The sequence below is a fragment of the Hesperophylax consimilis genome, chromosome 16 (assembly GCF_061612785.1).
Source record: "Hesperophylax consimilis isolate HC1 chromosome 16, BYU_Hcon_1.0, whole genome shotgun sequence".
NCBI classification, from domain to species: domain Eukaryota; kingdom Metazoa; phylum Arthropoda; class Insecta; order Trichoptera; family Limnephilidae; genus Hesperophylax; species Hesperophylax consimilis.
The window spans coordinates 30406158-30427403 of NC_142851.1; the positions used below are offsets into that span (position 1 = coordinate 30406158).

General features: G+C 35.6%; 1 protein-coding gene across 1 annotated transcript; it reads right to left on the reverse strand.

Annotated features, from left to right (window-relative positions):
- Positions 1–2212: 2212 nt before the first annotated feature.
- LOC149417024 (uncharacterized) lies at positions 2213–9814 on the reverse strand. Its single transcript, XM_089641134.1, has 3 exons — positions 9730–9814; positions 3372–5787; positions 2213–2466 (listed from the first exon to the last, which is right to left on the reverse strand). Exons 2-3 carry the CDS (start codon positions 5785–5787, stop codon positions 2441–2443), a joined length of 2442 nt encoding a protein of 813 aa, XP_089497260.1. The 5' UTR covers positions 9730–9814; the 3' UTR covers positions 2213–2440.
- Between the last annotated feature and the right edge of the window lie 11432 nt (positions 9815–21246).

A 21246-nucleotide genomic window follows, 5' to 3' on the forward strand; every position in this document is an offset into this window, starting at 1 on the left:
AGTTTTACCTATATGAATAATCATAACCCGATTGGGAACGTACAAATAAACAATTTTTTGATCAATAAATACCTGAAGAATTTAGACATTAGTAAGGGTGTTGGCAGTGATGGTATATCGCCATACTTTATCTCAAAATGTGCAAAAAATCTTTCATACCCCCTAACTAATATATTTAGAATGTCACTAAAAGCAGGAAAATTTCCTACAAAGTTTAAAGAAGCAACTATAATCCCTATTCATAAAACAGGTTCTAAAAGCAACATTGTAAACTACCGCCCAATCTCAATTCTAACTGTATTTAGTAAACTCTTTGAAAAAATTGTCTACGATCAAATTTATACAACAATTGTTCGCAACATACAAAACCAACAACACGGATTTCTACAAAAAAGATCGGTACTAACAAATTTGGTAAATTTCACGGAATATTTAACGAGCAATATGGACAATAGAAACCAAGTAGATGTAATCTACACTGATTACTCTAAGGCCTTCGATAAAGTAAACCATTTCATTTTAATTAAAAAATTAAGTCAAATAGGCATCCATGGTGATTTACTTCGGTGGCTCACTTCATACCTTCGGTGCAGACTTCAATGTGTATCAGTTGCGGGAACTAAGTCCAGTTTCTTTTCCGTGCCCTCCGGTGTACCTCAAGGTTCTCATTTAGGGCCATTATTATTTAATGTGTATATTTATGATATTCACAAATGTTTTTTACATGCCAATTACCTAGCATATGCAGACGATAAAAAAATCTACTTAGTTATCAAATCAATCGAAGATTGCATTAAACTTCAAGAGGATCTCAATCGTCTTTTTAACTACTGTGAATCAAATAAACTTGTAGTAAATACCTCAAAGTGCAATAAATTATCATTTACACGTAACAAAAATAAAATTTCCTTTGATTATACATTAAACGGGACACAAATCAAAGAAGTAGATTCTATCAGAGACCTTGGGGTAATACTGGATGTGAAATTAAACTTCATTCAACACACTGATGCAATCATCAACAAAGCCAACAAAATGCTAGGATTTATAATACGTTTAACGAAACCTTTCCGCAACCTTAAGACTCTATATTCCCTTTACACAGCGTTCATCCGTCCCCACCTAGAACACTGCACACCGATCTGGACTCCTTTTTACCAAGCCCACATTGAAAGAATCGAAAGAATTCAAAAAAAATTTTTTAAACACATTAATTATAAACAAAACTTACATTTCTCAAATTACGCCGATTCTATTAATTACCACAAATTCAACTCACTTCATACACGACGTTTGGTTTTTGACCAAATTTTATTATTTAAAATTCTTAACAATGGCCTCGACTCACCAGAGCTAATGAATTTAATAAATATTCATATTCCAACAAGATCAACACGGCAATCCCATTTGTTTCATTTACCTACATGTAGAACTAACTTTAGAAAAAATTCACCAATTCCACGTATATGTGCCCAATATAATACTAAATTTCAAAACATAGATATTTTTAGCAATACACTTCACAAATATCGAATAGAAGTAACTCGTACGATCGAAAATTAATACTATAGTATGGAATGTATCCAGAGCATCTCCTATCCTCATCCTAAATTCCTATTCCTCCCCTCCTCACCTAAAATATATATATATTTTTTTTTATTTTTATTATTTTTTTTTTTATGCAATAAAACTCCATCTCCAATCAATATTAATATAGGAGACTCTTTTGGCTTGACTGTTTTTAACATGTATATATTTATATTTGTATTTTATGTATAAGCTGTTTGTCTCTTACCTTTACCAATAAATAAATAAATAAATAAATAAATAAATCTCCCATTATTTATTTCGTTACCTCAGTTGGTCAAGGTTCAACCTTCATTTTATCTTGTTCTGAGATATGATGTTTTAAAGTTTGAAATCACGATTTCTCATATTCTATTTACCGTTATCTGATTTTTAGGTTGAATCTTGTGTTTTACCTGAGTATTTTAGTTTTAAATATTTCAAAGGGAAATATTTAAACAGGAAGTGATGTTAAAACCTTTTAAATAAATGGAAGCCTTAAATGATGATGGAACTTCATCATACAAGTATCTATGGAAATACAACACCGATGGCTCTGAAAGCTATTTTTGTTATAGAAATGAAACCTTGTTCAACTAAGGTGCCGATTTGCAAATAAAAATAAAAAAGCGAGTGAAAAATGCATTTATTTTATTTTATGTGGACTTTTTAACATACCTACAACTCTAAATATAATAATATATTCTTCATTTATAAAATAAAAAAATAACAAACACAAGTTTAAATAATTATCATTATATTCATTTTTTTTCTTTTTGTTTAACCAATTCAATATTGTTAACATAAAAATGACTGTTGAATAATTAGTGTCCTTGGTAGATATGTTTGGTTTCCAATAATAAAAATTATTTTTTCAGAGGCATGTGCTGCACCCGGAACCTGTTAAAAATAAAGTATTATTAGATAGGTACTTATAAAGAATCCAAAAAAAACCGGTTTACTTATGTTTCGGTTTGTTATTAGATAGATACTTATTAAGAATCCAAACAAACCGGGGGGATAAATAATTCAACGTAGGCAAAGAGGGCAGAAGGGGGTGGGAACAAAATTGACCTGACAATTTTCCCATAAAACATTGTGTTGCACATATGAACCAGAGAAATTTCCGCTGGTAAAATGGTTTTACGAAAATATGGAAAATGTAAAATAAAATATTGATAGTGAGCGAGAATATAAAATCCATAAAAAATACCCATCCCGAACCTTTGGTAGGCTATGTTATTTTAAAATTTTATTGAATTACTTTTTGTGAATATGCTCCCATGTAAGACCATGAAATATTTAGGGATTTACAAAAACACAACGGATTTGATGGAGATCAAAAAATAAATCACACTAATATGCACATAAAATTATGAAATATAGAAATATTTACATTTCGTAGATGGAAAAAAGGTGCGTGCTCTTAGATATAATACAAGTCATCAAATATAATTGATTACCTAGGCGTCTACTTGTTTTGACAAGGGGCGCCAAAATTTGATTCGCTCCAGAAGCCGATTGGCTGGAGGCCGGCTCTGCGTACATTTATAGTAAATAACCCTGGTCCTTGATGGATACCAAAATCGGAAAATTTCTTCATCACATCATTCTTTTGCATTTTGCATGTTTGGGTAATTCTGAATTCGAACTGATTATTATGTAATACTTTATTATTAAATGGGAATTATAATAATTGTTTTTTTTACAATTTTCTAAAAAAAATTCCTTTGTTATAGAGAGAGCATACTTTATGTCGTTTTGCCTACGTTAGAGAGCTTTTATAATTATATGGTCAGTCATACCTATTGTAGATTGACCGCAGTTGCCGAATTCACAACCACCTTGCATTAGAGGTAAGGATAGGTCCATGGGGGGCTGCATCATGGGGGGGAACATCATCGGAGGCGGCTGCGCACACCCTTGGAAGGAAGTGCAGGGAGACGGCATCGGAGCTGGCTGAAGAACTGGGTAAGGCACGGGAACCTGTTTCGTCACCATCACCGGATACGGCTTAGGAACTGGATACGGCGCGGGAACCCGTTTTGTCACCATCACCGGATACGGCTGAGGAACGTTCTTCGTCACGATCACTGGATACGGCTTCGGAACTGGATACGGCCGTACAACTGGATAAGGCGCTGGAACTGGGTAAGGTTTGGCCACGGGGTATGGACGATCCACTATTCTTTCTGGAGCAGATCCCCCTCCGCTGCTAGATGATTCGTTCAACGCGTTTCCCGAAGTGGCATGAGAACCCAAATTGATATTATTTATATTCGTTCCATTGATATTTGTCGTAATATTTTCAATGTTGGTATTATTGACCAAGTTAGTAATATTTATAATATTGGTATAACCAGATGTTTGTACAATTGGCGTAGGTACTGCAGTAATTCTTTGTGACTTACACTCTCCATCTATATAATATTGCTCAGGAGGGCAGTCGATTGCAATAGGGGTTTTTTCACACTTTCCGTTTCTCTCGATTGTGTCATCTGGACATGTAGAACGGCGTACGCATTGATTATTCATTAAATATGTGTCTGGAGGACACAGAGCTGGGCGAATACACACGTTTCCATCCAGATATGAACCGGCTTGACAAATTGGTTGACGCACACACTGATCATTCTCGTAATTTGATCCCGCTCGGCAAGTTACCGTATCCATTACACATCTTCCGTTTTGGCTCGATGATCCCGATGGGCAATTTACCACATCATTTACACATCTTCCACTTTGGCTAGATGATCCCGGTGGGCAAATTACCACATCATTTACACATCTTCCACTTTGGATAGATGATCCCGGTGGGCAAATTATGCTATCAGTTATACATCTTCCGAATTGGCTCGATGATCCCGGTGGGCAAATTACCACATCATTTACACATCTTCCACTTTGACTAGATGATCCCGGTGGACACAAGATAATGTTGGATTCACACTGTCCATTTCTAAATACTGTATTTGGTGGACAGATTGTATTAAGATTGACACAAACTCCATTTTGATTCGTCGACCCTGGTGGGCAAGTGACAGTGATGAATTCGCACTGTCCGTTTTTGTAAACTGTATTTGGTGGACAAGTTGTTTGAGTATTTACACAAACTCCATTTTGATAAGTTGACCCATCTGGGCAAGAGGTGTATGTAGATTCACAGCGTCCATTTCTTGATACGGTATTCGGTGGACAACTTATCTCCCTCACACATACGCCATTCACGTTAGATGATCCCGGTGGGCACAAGATAGTGATGGATTCACACTGTCCATTTCTGTATACTGTATTTTGTGGGCAACTTGTCTGAATGTTTACACAAACTCCATTTTGAATTGTCGACCCTGCTGGGCAAATGATATTGAGACTTTCACACTGTCCATTTCTATATACTGTATTCTGTGGACAAGTTGTTTGAGTATTTACACAAACTCCATTTTGATTTGTCGACCCTGATGGACAAGTGATAGTGAGACTTTCACACTGTCCATTTATGTATACTGTATTTTGTGGACAGCTTATCTGAAGATTGACACAAACTCCATTTTGATTTGTCGACCCTGTTGGGCAAATGATAGTGAGACTTTCACACTGTCCGTTTTTGTAAACTGTATTTGGTGGACAAGTTGTTTGAGTATTTACACAAACTCCATTTTGATAATTTGACCCTGCTGGGCAAGAGATGTATGTAGATTCACATTGTCCATTTCTTAATACGGTATTCGGTGGACAACTTGTCTCCCTCACACATACGCCATTCACGTTAGATGATCCCGGTGGGCACGAGATAATGATGGATTCACACTGTCCATTTCTATATATTGTATTTTGTGGGCAAGTTGTCTGAATGTTTACACAAACGCCATTTTGATTTGTCGACCCTGCTGGGCAACTGATAGTGAGACTTTCACACTGTCCATTTCTATATACTGTATTCTGTGGACAAGTTGTTTGAGTATTTACACAAACTCCATTTTGAATTATCGACCCTGCTGGGCAAGTGATAGTGAGACTTTCACACTGTCCATTTCTATAAATTGAACCAGCTGGACATGTGACCGGAGGGTTGATGAGAGGACAGCTGCTACAGACGGCGGGGTTAACGGCGCATAGCGCAGAAGAACAGCCGCTCAGGCAGTCAGTTCCGATACATTGGGCGCCTACACTTGCCGCAAAGCAAGCGGCCGCCAGTCCCGCTATCATCAGGAAGTTCACCATCTAAAACACACCAACGAATATTCTAAATTTTCTTTTTAAAAATGTGATAATATTTCTAGAGTTCCATCTCCTGGACCCTGTGGCCATTGAGGATATAGCAACGATTTTGAAATGTTATGTGAGGCTGAAGCAAGTGGGAAGGGGAAAGAAATGTAAAATGAATGGTTGAAATTTATCTGGCCATTTGATATGTTACTATTTTAAAACAATTTTAAGTAATTTCGCGATTCTATATAATTATAATAAAAACATTAATTTGACAGTAGATTGTTACTTATTTATACAACAAACTTTTTTATTACATTGCTTCTATTGACAAAAAGGTCACTCTGCTCAGCTATACATTCCGAATTTCTTCCGGAACGCGGCTAGTTTTCAGCGGTGCATCTAATATATTTAGTTATTATCTCTGTGACCAAATATATATTATGCATCTAATAACTCTGTTTTGCAACTTGACGATTAATAATCTAATCCACTCTTTCTATCCCTTTCTATCTCTTTCCATCCCCATAGACTAAAATCTTTAGGGTTCGATAAAAATACGTTTAATATATTTAACATATATAATTTATTTATATTCATGTAGGTACGTATTCTCATTTTATGAATGGTTAGAGTTGCAGAGTAATACAATAGATAACATGGGCAATATTCGTTTAAAAAAAAAATCGAAATAAACCGGTTAGTAGCTGTGACAACAAACGCATCTGAACCCCATCAAATGTGTTAGCTAAGTACTCCATCATTGCACAAGCAACATCTTCGGTATTTAATGATGGCAGGAGTTTTTCAAACATTGTCATAAAAAATGTCATCTTAAAGAGTTGCAGAAATAAGAAAACTAACATAGGCAATATTCGTTTGAAAAAACATTTTTTAAAAAGCGCAGATGGATAGGGCTCTAGAACAAAACTTTTTAGATCACAAGACTGGGACACTGAATCAAACCGGCCTCTTAACTTGTATGAGATCCTACAAAACCTTCTAGATTACAAGGCCGGGACACTGAATCAAACCGGCTTCTTAACTTGTATGAGATCCTACAAAACCTTCTAGATCACAAGGCTGGGACACTGAATCAAACCAGCCTCTTAACTTGTATGAGATCCGAAAAAACCTTCTAGATCACAAGGCTGGGACACTGAATCAAACCAGCCTCTTAACTTGTATGAGATCCGAAAAAACCTTCTAGATCACAAGGCTGGGACACTGAATCAAACCGGCTTTTTAACTTGTATGAGATCCTAAAAAACCTTCTAGATCACAAGGCTGGGACACTGAATCAAACCGGCTTCTTAACTTGTATGAGATCCTACAAAACCTTCTAGATCACAAGGCTGGGACACTAAATCAAACCGGCCTCTTAACTTGTATGAGATCCTACAAATAAAATTGTTTTAATTTTTTTCAATTTATAATTATTTATTAAAACCTTTTTTTAAATGTTTCTAATATTTCATTAAATCAAAAATGTACAAAATCATCATCGCCAAAGACTGTCAAAATATCTAGAATGCTCACCAAATTGTAAATACCCTCTTTTTGACTTTTTCTCAATAAGTCCCCTTTAAAAAATCGAATTTAACTAAAATCGTGCTATCGCGTCATTCCAGACGTTTCAAAGTCATTTGTCTAATAGCTATGTTGTAACCTATCGTTCTTATAAACATCGATTAAAAAAAATAATCGAAGTTCTCAGCAAAAGAGACACGAGTAGATACAATCCAAAGGTCAAGGGTTTCATTTAAAATCATAGTTATTTTATTTGCGGCACATTCCAGAATGTTAGATACTTTCGGTATCGCCCGAATGAAAGGCCACCATTCATAATCGAAACGTTGCTTGAAATGGCTTTATCTATGGTTGGTAAACAGATTTGAATAGTCAGGTACTTCCTCACCTTCCTTCAACTATCTCCATCCTCCTCCCCTCTACCTTTAGCCTCAAAACATACCCCATATTCGGATGCTATTCAATAAGAAATTGAAGAAAATTGAAAAGAAAAGTATTTTATTATCTTTCTTAGCCATCGAAGGCATATAAGAGTTAATAGTAGCTTTAATATTTTTTATGCATAAATAAAAAGTTGTACGGTCGTGTGTTGGTCACCTATTTTTTTCGATTTCTACAATTTACTAAAGTAAAATAAATATATTGATATATTTCACAAAGAATCCAATAAAATCATTAATCCATTAGAATCATCAAATCATGGTGTGTCGTATTAAGTGATTAAAATGTATGAAAGAAAACCATAGCGCACAGTTCAGGCCGCTAGGAGGCGCTAGTTGTAGCATGTTGCCATCAGAATGTATGGAAAATGAATTTAAGCACCGATTTTTTAATTTTCTTTTATGTTATAGAAACAAACAGTACATGATTTACAGTGATGAATCAATTTACATTAGATATTCTATGTTGGGTACCTATGATATGTTTCCTTGTAATATCTGATAAGTGGCATGTTTATTCCTTAATTATCATGTGACGTGTGTAGTATATAGGTGTATGTGTATAATGTGTGAGTGTGTGTTAGGGTGTGTGTGAGGGTGTGTGTGAGGGTGTGTGTATGTGTGTGTGTGTGTAGGTGTATGTATGTGTTTGTATGTGCGTGCATATGTATGCGCATTTAACAGTTTAAATTATTGACATGATGCCACGTTTGAATTTGGGCAGTGAATCCGAAAAAATGTTAATTTTTGAGTTTATGCAAGTAATTCCTTAGTTAATAATTCTAAAACTAATAATTCGTCCTTTCCAGGATGCTCGCCACGAGATTAGAGGAGGAAATAGCGGTATATTACTCTACCACTGAGCTAACCCGACCCCACTCCCTTCGGTCATATTTAACTGAACTTAATCATACTTCGACCAAGAACATCATCTTCATTTTGCTTACGTAGAGAGCACAGACTGAGGACCCGGGTTTAATTCCTAAATGTCACGGAACATTTTTCTGATTTTTTTTTCAGACTCCTTTGAGAGTCGTTAATATTGTCTTCAATGATGAATTATTTTTTTGTTGCCAAATTAGCAACGATCGGAAATTTCCGATTCTAATGAATATTTTTAGTAAAACTAGTTAATAATAAATAATAACCGTTTTAAAAATCACACAAACTGATTTTAATTGTGAAGATTAATCTTAAGTAATTTAAACAAATAAGTGCACTTTTCAAATGTAGAAATAAAAAATTTCTTAAAATTTGTTTATATCATGGGTAGGTAGTTTATGGCTTCTCTGAATTCTTCACACAATCAGTTCCAATTTTGAAAATGACACTTAAATTCAATGAAAATCCGAGTGCATTGAAATAAGATATAATTTTCCAAAGTTCAAAATTTTCAAACAAATTCAATTATATATTTATGCAAAAGAATAACGTGTTTTCTTCAGAAAGGATAGTTGTTTTTTTTACGTGAATACCTCATAAGAGTCCCAACTGCTCTCAACCATCTGGAGCCAGCGAGGCTATGGCCCCCCCAATTGGGGTAAGTTGTTACTCACAACTTGTGAGGATGAAGGTAGTGGATAGGGGAAGGAAATAGGGAAGAGAAAGATGGAGGAGAACTTGACTTTTCAGATCAGGTCAACAAACACGGCTAAAGCCATTTCAATCAAAGTTTCAATTCTGAATGATGCTTGTTCGCTAGGGCGATACTATGAGTAACGTGGTGCGAATATATTAAATATTATTTTCAATCAATAATTTGTGAAATAATAGAAAATAATCAAATGAAATTTGAACCCGCAACCTTCGGCTTGCTAGTCGAGAGCCTTACCCCTCGACTACGGGAGCCGTCAGATTACATTAGACAAGTCAACAAATGATTTAAAATATTTTTCAGGTGATATTAAACTCTACATACTATGTAATACGATAGTTTTTAGAGGGATATTTTTAGTTTTGACAATTATATTATAGAAGTTGTTCGTACCTTGTTTTCTTCAGTGGGTGATGCCGTCGACCAATAATGGTCATGCGTAGAATCAGAGCAACACTCACAAAGTATATGGCTAAATTGAAACTGAATCTATTTATAATGTTTGTCCTCAGTTTCGCTAAATCATTATCTTTTAATGTTGGAGATGTACGCGAGATGCGATCTAAAAGCACTTCAAATAAAAAATAAAATTAATATAAAAAAGTTAATAATAATAATATTCCTTATTTCAAAATGTGGGGAGGTAAGTGCAATCCCACACATTCCATAGAGAGTATAATTACATAGTTATAACATACAGAGTTTTGCGAGAACATATATTTATAAATAAGAATAATAATAAAACAAAATCAAAAATAAAAATAAAATAATAATAAATTAAAGAAGGTGGTATCATACAAGAATAAATATTCAAAAAATATAAATAAATAAATTTATGTTAACATATTTTGATATGTTTGAAATCATCTTATAGGTAGTCCTAACATCCAGTATAATTTCTGGAAATAATTTTTAAATTGCATTAAATCTATCATCATTAAACAATACATGAAAAATGTTCAGAATGGGATCAAAGACGACATAAAGTTTTTTTGGAACTATATTAGGTCACAAAAAGTTAATCCAACCTCACCAACATGCTTGATTGAGGAAGGTGTAACTTTTACTAACCCTAACACAATTGTAAATAAGTTTGCTGACTATTTTCATTCCGTCCATAGTCAAGTAACCCCGAAACTTGAAACCAATTTCCCAACAGCATCACCCTGGAACGTTGGAGATATTTCACTCGGATTGACCAATATCCAGGAAATAGAAACTCGTATCCGGAATCTCCGACCTGATAAGGCTACTGGTCCTACGGTATTCCTCCTTCAATAATTATAAAAATATCTCCAAATATCTGTGCACCCCTTGCGTACATATTTAATCTCTGCATCGTGTCTTCCACATTTCCACAGTGTTGGAAACTAACAAGGGTCAACTCCATTCACAAAGCTGATGAAAAGACTGACGTCAGAAATTATAGACCAGTTGCAGTACTGTCAACAATTCCAAAAAATTTTGTAATGATTATCTGTGATCAAATCAGTCTACAAATCACGCCTTTCTTGAGAGGTAATCAACATGGCTTCTTACCGAAGAAATCGACGGTAACCAACTTACTCTCTTTCTCTCGACGGGTAGCACAAGGCCTAGACTGTAGGCATCAGACGGACGTAATCTACACGGACTTCGCAAAGGCATTTGACCGAGTAGATCACGATATTCTAATAAAAAAGATGCATAAAATAGGTTTTAATCAACCCTTACTGACATTTTTTGCGTCATATTTAAAAGATAGAAGTCAGTATGTAAATATAAATGGATACGACTCCCATAAGTTCGCAGCTCTGTCAGGAATTCCTCAAGGATCGAATCTCGTTCCCATGTTATTCCTTATTCTGATAGATGACATTCAGGATTGCATACGTCACAGCTCATGTCTACTATTTGCGGATGACATGAAACTGATGAAGGAAATCGAATCAGATTATGATTATTCGAAACTGCAGGCCGACCTCGATTCAATCATGATAGGGTCGGTAGAAAATAAACTTAACTTCCAATATTAAAAAATGCGTTGTTATGACTTATAGTCGTTCACAAAATCCGCTATTCTGCCAGTATAGAATGCATGGTGAAGTACTTACACGCGTAAACATAATCAAGGATCTTGGGGTGATCTTTGATCCCAAGCTGACATTTTGAAACCACATAGTCCAGCTTACCTCGGCTTGCTCCAAAACTCTTGGTTTTGTAATTAGAACTTGCAAACAATTCAATTACATAGAAGCAATGACCGCCATGTTCAACGGAGTGGTCAGAAGCAAGCTGGAGTACGCCAGTACTGTCTGGATACCTTATCAACTTAAATACATAAATATGATTGAACAAATTCAAAAAAAATTCCTTAGGTATGTTTACATGCGATCATACGGAATATATCCGAAATTCATGCATCATATGAAACTGCTAAAGGAGACAAATTACCAAAGCCTGGAGACTAGGCGTAATGACGGACTCATGGTATTTGAATTAAAGTTACTAAAAAACCTTATCGATTGCCCATATCTCCTGTCATGCTGTGGCTTATTCGTTCCTGATAAATACTGTCGAAATCGTAGCAACGACCTATTCTGTATACCGCAGGGTCGGACAGATGTCATTGCCCAACATAGCATGACAAGAGGTATGACGAGAGTCCGATTCGAGCCGCGGTCAACAGTGGTTGTGTGTACCTTACTATTGCTGAGTGCCGTTCGCCCGTTCCTGCGCTGCGTACAGATAAGAGATTATTGTTACATTTTATTTAATATTGTTGATCGATTACATATTTGTTTGCATTCCTGCTTACGGCTAATCCGTTTATGTTTGTACAGTCAATGAAATAGACTGCGTATTATTTTTTCAGTTTAATTTTTAAAAGTTAAGTTTTTTTTTATATAATGGAGGAAGGTGAAGATAAGCCTCCCGACCCAGGGTCGATATTGGATTTTTCTGATTCGGAATCTAATACGAGCCAGGTTTCTATTACGCTCCCATCTCGTAAACGACGACCATCGCAAAGCCTTCACATTCCATCGAAAGTTAAATCTATACCGCCGATTCAACAAACCTCGACCCCTAACGACCTTAACACCAATAGTAACATCCAGCCAAGTACTATAACTAGCGATAATGCAAAAAGTACTGAATTACTTTATCCTGTCTCAGCTTCCGGTCCATTTACCGTTAATGTTCAGAGAACTGAACAGGAAAAACTTATTCATCCTTTAGATTTTGGAAAATTCGTATTTGACTCAAAAAATAATAACCTTGGTATTGTTAACGGTTCAATTAAACCGGAAGGGCGATATAAATTATCTATTGAGTTTAACACTGCCGCTTCCGCAAATGGATTTGTAAAAAAAATTGACTCGCTCTCAAATCATAAATATAAATCGTTCATCCCTACATTTAACCTTTCGAGAATGGGTCTTGTGCGAGGAATTCCCGCGGAGATCCCAGAGGCTGAAATTGTTGATGCTTTGAATAATTCTCACGGAACCCCGAAAGTATTAAAAGTACGTCGACTGAACTACAAGGATTCTACTGACGGAAACACGATCTGGAAACCTTCCCAGTCTGTTGTTGTTACATTTGAGGGACAATCCCTACCGTCTCGTGTGTTAATTTATTATACCTCGCTTCCCGTCGAAGTTTATAAATTTCCAACAATTCAATGTTTCAACTGCTGCCGGTTCGGACATTCGAAATCCGTATGCCGCTCCCCCCCACGTTGTTACTATTGCGGAGAAGCTCACCCATTTGATCAATGTCCGAAATCTTCCAATGATCCCATTTGCATTAACTGTTCGGGTGCACATACCGCGGTCAGTCTAGCCTGTCCGGAATTAACAAGACAGAAGAACATTAAACATAAAATGGCTACCGACAACATTTCGTACTTCCAGGCCTCAAAGTTAATCTCTCCTGCGAAAAAATCATTCGCAGAGATGACATCGTCCTCAGCTCCTTTCCAAACAACCACCTTTTTAAATTCAACGTCATCTTCTCACAGAGAAACCATTCTCAAGCCAGTCAAACCCAACCCAAAATATACACCTTACCTTGATAAAAAACAATTGAATAATATTTTGGCCAGCCCGAATGGGAATGCCAAATCCCAGACGCCCAATGGGTGTGCCATTAATGGTAATTCTTCCCCTCCTGCTCTCCCCAAAATAATGAATAATAATTCTTTTATACACACTTTAATTACCCTTTTAATTTCTATCCTTACAAACAACAATACTGTACCGTCCAACGCTGCCGATTACATTAAATCTTTATTATCTTGCCTCCCCAATGGCTTCGAAACTGAACAAAATCCTTCAGTGGAACAGTAGAAGCCTCTTCGCTAACAAATCTGACCTAATTCAATTACTCGACGAACACGACGTTTCAGTAGCCGCCATTTCTGAAACGTGGTTAAAACCCTCCTTTCACTTAAGAATTCCAGGTTATTATTGTCTCAGACACGACAAACCGGATGGTAAAGGCGGCTCGGCTCTGATAATCCATAATTCTATCCCTTTTAAAGAAATTAATATTCATACTCCCTCCGACGATATCCAGATAATAGCAGCTGTCTTATCTGATATCACAATATTGTCAATATATATTCCTCCCTCTACGACTTTTATTGAAAATGAATGGGCACCAATCTTAACCCAGATTTGTTCCCCCTATATGATCCTTGGAGATTTTAATGCACATTCCCCTTCTTGGGGTAGCGAAATAACAAATCGTTCTGGCCGCAATCTTTTAGATTTTATTGATACCCATAACCTATGTTTTTTAAATGACGGATCTCCAACCAGATTCGACCCCCCTCATCAACGGAAAAGTGCTGTTGATATATCTCTTTGTTCGTATTCGTTAGCATCTAAATGCTCTTGGGACATCCTAAACGATCCCCTCTCTAGTGATCATTTCCCAATTATAATCCGCTTCCACCATCAATTTAACACTTATTCCCCTCCAGTTAAAAATAATCTCAAATTTAGAACGAAAGATGCGAATTGGAGCACTTTCTCTTCTGAACTAGATAACCTTATTAATTTAACAAAATCGTCCCCGGGAGACATCAGAATGCAATGTGAGACGTTTCCTTCTATGGTTATAAATTCAGCAGAAAACTCCATCCCGAAACGCAATGCGAACATTAAAATAAAACACTCTGCTCCGTGGTGGGACGAGGAATGCACTCGCTCCGTCAACTCTCGAAAAATAGCAATTTCCTCTTTTCGTAAGTGTATGTCACTAGAAAATTTTTTATCAGTTAAAAAAGCCCAGGCAGAAACCAAACGAATTTTGAAAAATAAGAAGCGCGCTGGATGGCGGAAGTTCTGTGAGAACCTGTCTCCGGAAACTCCCCAGTCTTCAGTTTGGTCTAGCTTAAAAAAATTTGGATCATCGTATTCTCCGCCAAGAATCAAACATATACCAGAAGAAATTCTTATACGATTTGCGGGTAAAATAGCTCCCCCATCAGTTGCCGGATGTGAAGAAATGCCTTCTATTAAGCCGTATCCATCTCACTCTAACTGGCTAGATGCTCTTTTCTCCATTGATGAGATGAAACGAGTGATAAGAGCCCTTTCTGACTCTGCTCCGGGTCCCGATGGAATATTTTATAGTTTCATTAAATCATTTTCTGATATGGCGGTTGAATATTTCTTATCTCTTATTAATAATATGTTTGAAACAGGACTAATTCCGGATGTTTGGAAAACTCAAAAAATCATTCCCATTTTATAACCTGGAAAAAATCCATCTAAAATTTCGTCTTATCGGCCTATTGCTCTTTCATCATGTTTGATGAAAGTAGCGGAACGTTTGATAGAAAACAGACTAGAGTGGTTTGTTGAAAGTCAAGATATTATCTCACCAAATCAGTATGGTTTTCGGAAAAAGAAATCTACAATGGATAATTTAAGTTTGTTCACAACTGATATCCGAGTTTCTCAATCCCTAAATTCTTATACATTGGCTACATTCCTTGACCTTTCATCAGCTTACGATGATGTTTTACTGAATGTTTTGAAAGAAAAGCTAATTAAAAAACAAATCCCCCCGAAACTAGTCCAATTTATTATTAATTTGCTCACAGATAGGTCTATTATTATTGAGTCTTCCTCTAAATGCTTAAGGCGCAAACTATGGAGAGGTTTACCCCAGGGTTCTGTTATCAGTCCTCTGTTGTTTAATATTTATATAAGCGACCTAGACTCAGTAATTCCTTTTTCTATCAAGCGACTTTACTTTGCGGATGATATCCTTATATATTTGTTACATAAAAATATTATTCTTGCAGCAAAGGAAATGAATTTGGCTTTACAATATATTAAAAGCTGGTTGTCAATAAATGGGATGAATCTGGCGGCATCTAAAACAAGGGTCGTAGCTTTCACGCGCAAAAGAAAAATTCCCCACTTCTCAATCTCTTTTGATAATGTGCCTCTACAAACCGCTACTCAAATCAAATTCCTTGGTCTTCTTTTGAACCATAAACTTTCCTGGCTTCCACACATTCAGATAATTTCTACAAAGTGTGAAAAGGGACTTAATATGATGCGAGCAGTTTTCAGAGTATGGTGGGGATCTCATCCTACCACTCTTAAATTAATGTATAATTCCCTAGTTCGGAGCCACTTGGATTACGGCACATTCCTTTTTGACCCCCTCCCTAAATATTTAGATAAGAAAATGGAAAAAATTCAATCAAGAGCCCTCAGAATGATTATTGGAGCTATGAAGTGTTCTCCAATTAATGCGCTTCAGGTGGAATGTGGTGAGCCTCCATTATATTTCAGAAGGCAATTCCTTGCCAATAAATATATTTTCAAGGCTTTATCGTTATCACATCATCCTATTAAACAAAGTCTTAATCTGCTAAGTGTTAATTTGAAGTCTAACAAAAGATTGAGTGAAAAAAAATGTTTTCCTCTCCTAATTAAAAGTTTTCATCTCTATAATTCTCTGTCATCTTCCCTCCAATATCTTCAAGAAGTTCCCAATCTTCCTATATACAATATTCCATTTAAGGCAATCACTTTTATGCCGAACACAATAACATCAGACTTTCGGAAGAATATTTTATCTTCCCCAAATAAATTTCATAATGTGGATGACTGTTTTAAAAGCATTGTGGCTTCAAAATTCCCTGGATTTTTCATCCTTTACACTGATGGTTCCAAATTTGAAAATAAAAGATGTGGAGCATCGATATATAGTCCAGATTTCAACATCAATCTCACTTATAAATTGCCGAAAGAAGTTTCCATATTTACAGCTGAATGCTTTGCAATTGAACAAGCGCTAAATCAAATCCAGGTTCTCAACATTCATCGAGCCTTACTATGTACTGATTCGCTAAGTGCTCTAACTAAAATTATGTCAAATATTCTATGTCATCCGGAAGACAATATTATATGTAAAATAAAAAATCTTCTCAATTCTCTAAGTGAATCTGGGTTTGAGACGATATTGGCCTGGGTCCCTGCCCATTTGGGTATAGAGGGTAATGAGATGGCCGATTCTCTCGCCAAATCTGGTTCAGATTCCGGAACTATCCCACTAAATTTTAGAATCCCTATCTCCGATGTCTTCCCGATTCTTAAATCCAACATGACTCGTGCCTGGGAAGAAAATTGGGCAGTCTCCAAAATAAGAACTGGATCTTTCTATGCTGGAATTCAAAACCATATCCCTGCTAAGTCATGGTTTCACGGTAAAAAACTGTCAAAACGATTCATTTCATGTATTTCGAGAATAAGAATTGGTCACTGTTCAATTGCATCCCACTTGGCTAGAATTAGAGTTTTGGATAATCCGGTCTGCCAGTGCGGTGTGGAAGAGGAAACCCTCGACCACGTTTTCTTTAACTGTAAAAATCATTCATCTTTCAAGAACATATACCGCCGTCTTATTAAAATCACACACCAGTCCCCCCTTAACATTTCATACCTTTTATCTCTTAACAATTCTCGTGTTCATATAGCTTTATGTAAGTTTATTAACCTGAATGAATTCAACATTTAATTTGTTTTAGCGATCTAAATGAGTCCAATGATTAATTTGTTTTATTATTTTCCCAATAGATTAACCGAATTTTTTTATCCATTTTAACTGTTACCGGCACAAAGCACTCTTTTCAGGGTGAAATGCCTAAAACCAAAAAAAAAGAGGTATGACCTTGCTAAATGCCCTACCAGCGGATGTAGATGTGTTTAATATCACTATTTATTTATTTATTTATTATTTTTTATTAACGCCCTATCGGGCTTTTACATGGTAAGTTGACAGTATATGTATTTAAGTGTAACATGTACATGGATAAAATAGCTAAATATAATTTACTCATAAGGTATTTAGAAAATAATATGGTTTAGTAAATCAAAGTATGAAAACAAGATCTTTTTTAAAGCTAATAAATATTACAAGTTAATAACTAGCATAAAGGTCTAAAATTAGTTGCCTTTTGAAACTCTCAAAGTTATTAACACCAAATATGTCGATAAGTTTACAATATTTGTTTGCAAGGTGATGAATTCTTGGAATTGGTGAGTACAAAGAGTAGTTAGTATTGAGGTTATTGTTACATTTAAAAGTGTCTATGTTTCGAGTTTGTCTGGCAGGTACATTCATATAAATTAATTCCAATAATTCAGGGCTGTCAATGAGAGATATGATAATTTTGAATAAAAATAATAAATCAGTTAGAACTCTTCTATCCGATAGTTTGAGAAGTCTGGTTTCGGTACGTAAGTTATTATAATTTATAAATTCGATGGGAATATTCATTTTAAAATTGATGTACCGAAGAAATTTATTTTGTACCTTTTCTAAGGCTTGAGAATGGACTTTGTAGAACGGTGACCATACTGTTGAATTATATTCTATTTTACTTCGTACTAATGAGCAATATAAATGTTTTAAAGTTAACACATTTTTAAACTTTGCCCACATTCTCAAAATAAAACCGAGCATTCTCATTGCATCGCTAGTAGTTTCATCGATGTGTAAGTTAAACTGAAGACTTTCGTGGAATAAGATACCAAGATCTAGAATCTGTGAAACTCGAAGAAGATTAGCGCCATTAATGAAATAAGAAAAATGAAGAGGATTTTTACCTTTGTAAAAACTAATAATCTGGCATTTACTAATATTTAGTTGCAAATCATTTTCTGAACACCAAGCAAATAGTTTATTCAGATTCGACTGCAAAATAGCGCGATCATTATCATCTTTAATTATTCTGTAGATCTTCAAATCATCGGCAAATAACAGAACTTTGACTTTGCTGAAAATATTTACTATGTCATTGATGAACAAACAAAATAATATTGGGCCCAGATGAGATCCCTGCGGTACTCCACTTGATGCCGCAAATTTGTAAGAAGTGAATGAATCAACCTTTACCGCTAAGTACCTTCCCAACAGATAACTCTTAAACCATTCAAACATGCTCCCTCTCACTCCCAACAATTTTAATTTACGTATTAAGATTCTGTGGTTTACTTTATCAAATGCTTTACTGAAGTCAGTATATATGGAGTCAGTTTGATATGATGTGATAAAGCCATTAACAATATCATTAGTGTATAATATTCAATTGGAAAGCGTTGATCTTCCTTTAATAAATCCATGTTGAATTGGTGAGATTACTCGTTTAAATTGAGATATCAACTTGTCTAGTACTAGGCTTTCGAAAAGTTTGGGTAAAGAAGACATTATGCATATTGGCCTATAATTTGTTACTTCGCTCTTATTTCCTTTTTTGAAAATAGGCGTCAAATGACTAAATTTCCAAAGGTCAGGAAACACACCTGATGAGAGTGACTTCATAAATAACTTATGTATGGGATGTGACAATGAATGCATACAATTAACTAGGAATCTAGGTGGAACTTTATCGGGTCCTGAGGATTTGCGGGAATCTAGACTCTTCAACTTAGACATAACGTCCTCTATAGTTACTGTACAGTCAGATATATCAAGGTTTTCAACCAAATTAGAACAAGAGTACTTACTGTCTACACTTTTACTTACATATACACCACCAAAAAACTCAGCAAACAGATTAACAGTTTCCTGTAGATTTTGTGATTGTTTACAATCGAATGACATAGTACTAGGTATATAAGTTCCATTTTCTTTTTGGGATTTAACATATTTCCAAAAGAAATTTGAGTCCTCTATGAGAGAGCCTTCGACAACACACATGTAACTGTTATAACATTTAGTAGAGAGCTTATTACATTCTGCCCTCATTTTTTGAAAGGCAATATAACCGATAGCCAGGCGACTTTGTTTGAACCTCTTGTGCGATAATTTTTTGACGTAAATTAAGTCAATCAGTTCTTTTGAGAACCATTTCGGAAATTCAGTTTCCCTATAAACTGTCAAAGGTACAAAATTTTTGATTGCAATGGATTAACAATGGAGTAAAAATTTACAAGCTGTACATTAATATCAGCATCAGTGTCTAAAAATGACCAGTCACTCTGTTTAAGAAAGTTAGAAATTTGAACATAGTCTGCTTTTTTGAAATTGCGAGTTTCTTCTATCTTTTTTACTATACCATGTTTTTAAAAAAATATGTACATGTATTGTTAGTTTTAATAAAATTGTACCATAATTGGACTTACCTGTCTTTCGTACAATAAAAAATAAAAAATAAAAATAAAATCATAAAAATCTTTCGCTTACCAGCCAAAAAGTTCGATATTGTTTGAAATATCATTTGAATTTGGCAATCACCTTGACTGTGTGCAGAAACGGGCGGTCCGTTTAATAGAATCCCCTAACTTAACAAACGTATTGCAATCTTTACAGCACAGGCGTCATGTGCGAATGCTGTCCTTGTTCTACTGGTATTTTAATGGAAGATGTTTCGAGGAAATAGCGTCATTGATCCTTTCGGCAGTGGTGCATAGTCGGCAAACACGCCTGACGCGCGACCATCATTTGTGCAAGCTTGACATTTTTTTTATTTATAGTAAAGACCTCACAAGAGTCCCAACTGCTCCCGTCTGGAGCCAGTGAGACTATGGCATCCCCAATGGGGGATGTGATAATTATTAATATTGATAATGATTATTATCATTTGACGGCCGGCATAGTCCAGTGGTAACGCATTGGACTGCCATTCCGAAGGTCGCGGGTTCGAACCCGGCGTGCGCAAATAAATTTTATTTGATTAATTTGTGTTATTTCACAATTAATTAATTAAAATAATATATAGTTTATTTGCGGCACGTTCCAGAGTGGAAGATACTACCAGTATCGCCCTGGTGTAAGACCACCATTCAGAATTGAAACGTTGCTCCAAATGGCTTTAGCCGTGTTTAGTGACTAGATCTGAATAGCCAGGTACTTCCCCACCTTCCTCTTTCCCTTCCCCACTTACCTTCAGCCTCCTAATTATTATCGTCCGATGATAATTTGTCACATTATGAGAACGGGTCATTACTACGACTCGTTCTTGTGCTCAACAGTTCGACTTCTTGCTAACTCCTGAATTTCCTTCCTTCTACAACATGAGTCTCTTCAAGACCCTTGACACAGCATCCCTACAGGTGACATGGACCCTGAGTGTAATTATTTTTCTCGGGACCTCCTGCATAAATTTAGTGTAAAAAAAAGCGCCGGATCAAGTTCCGGAATTTCTGCTTGTTCTTGATTGCAGTGTGGTTATGATGTCAAATATTCAACTGTAGGTTACGAGCTAGCACCAGACAACTAAGGAAAATTTGTCAGAAAATCCAAAAAAAAACAGCATTTTCACAAAACTCTAGAATCCGGACTATGAAATAAATAAACCCATAATGAACTAATGTGACAAGGAAATTACAGATTTATCGTCTACCAAACACCACTGATCGATTTTTGGTAGTTTTTGCAGAAAAAAACGATACAAAT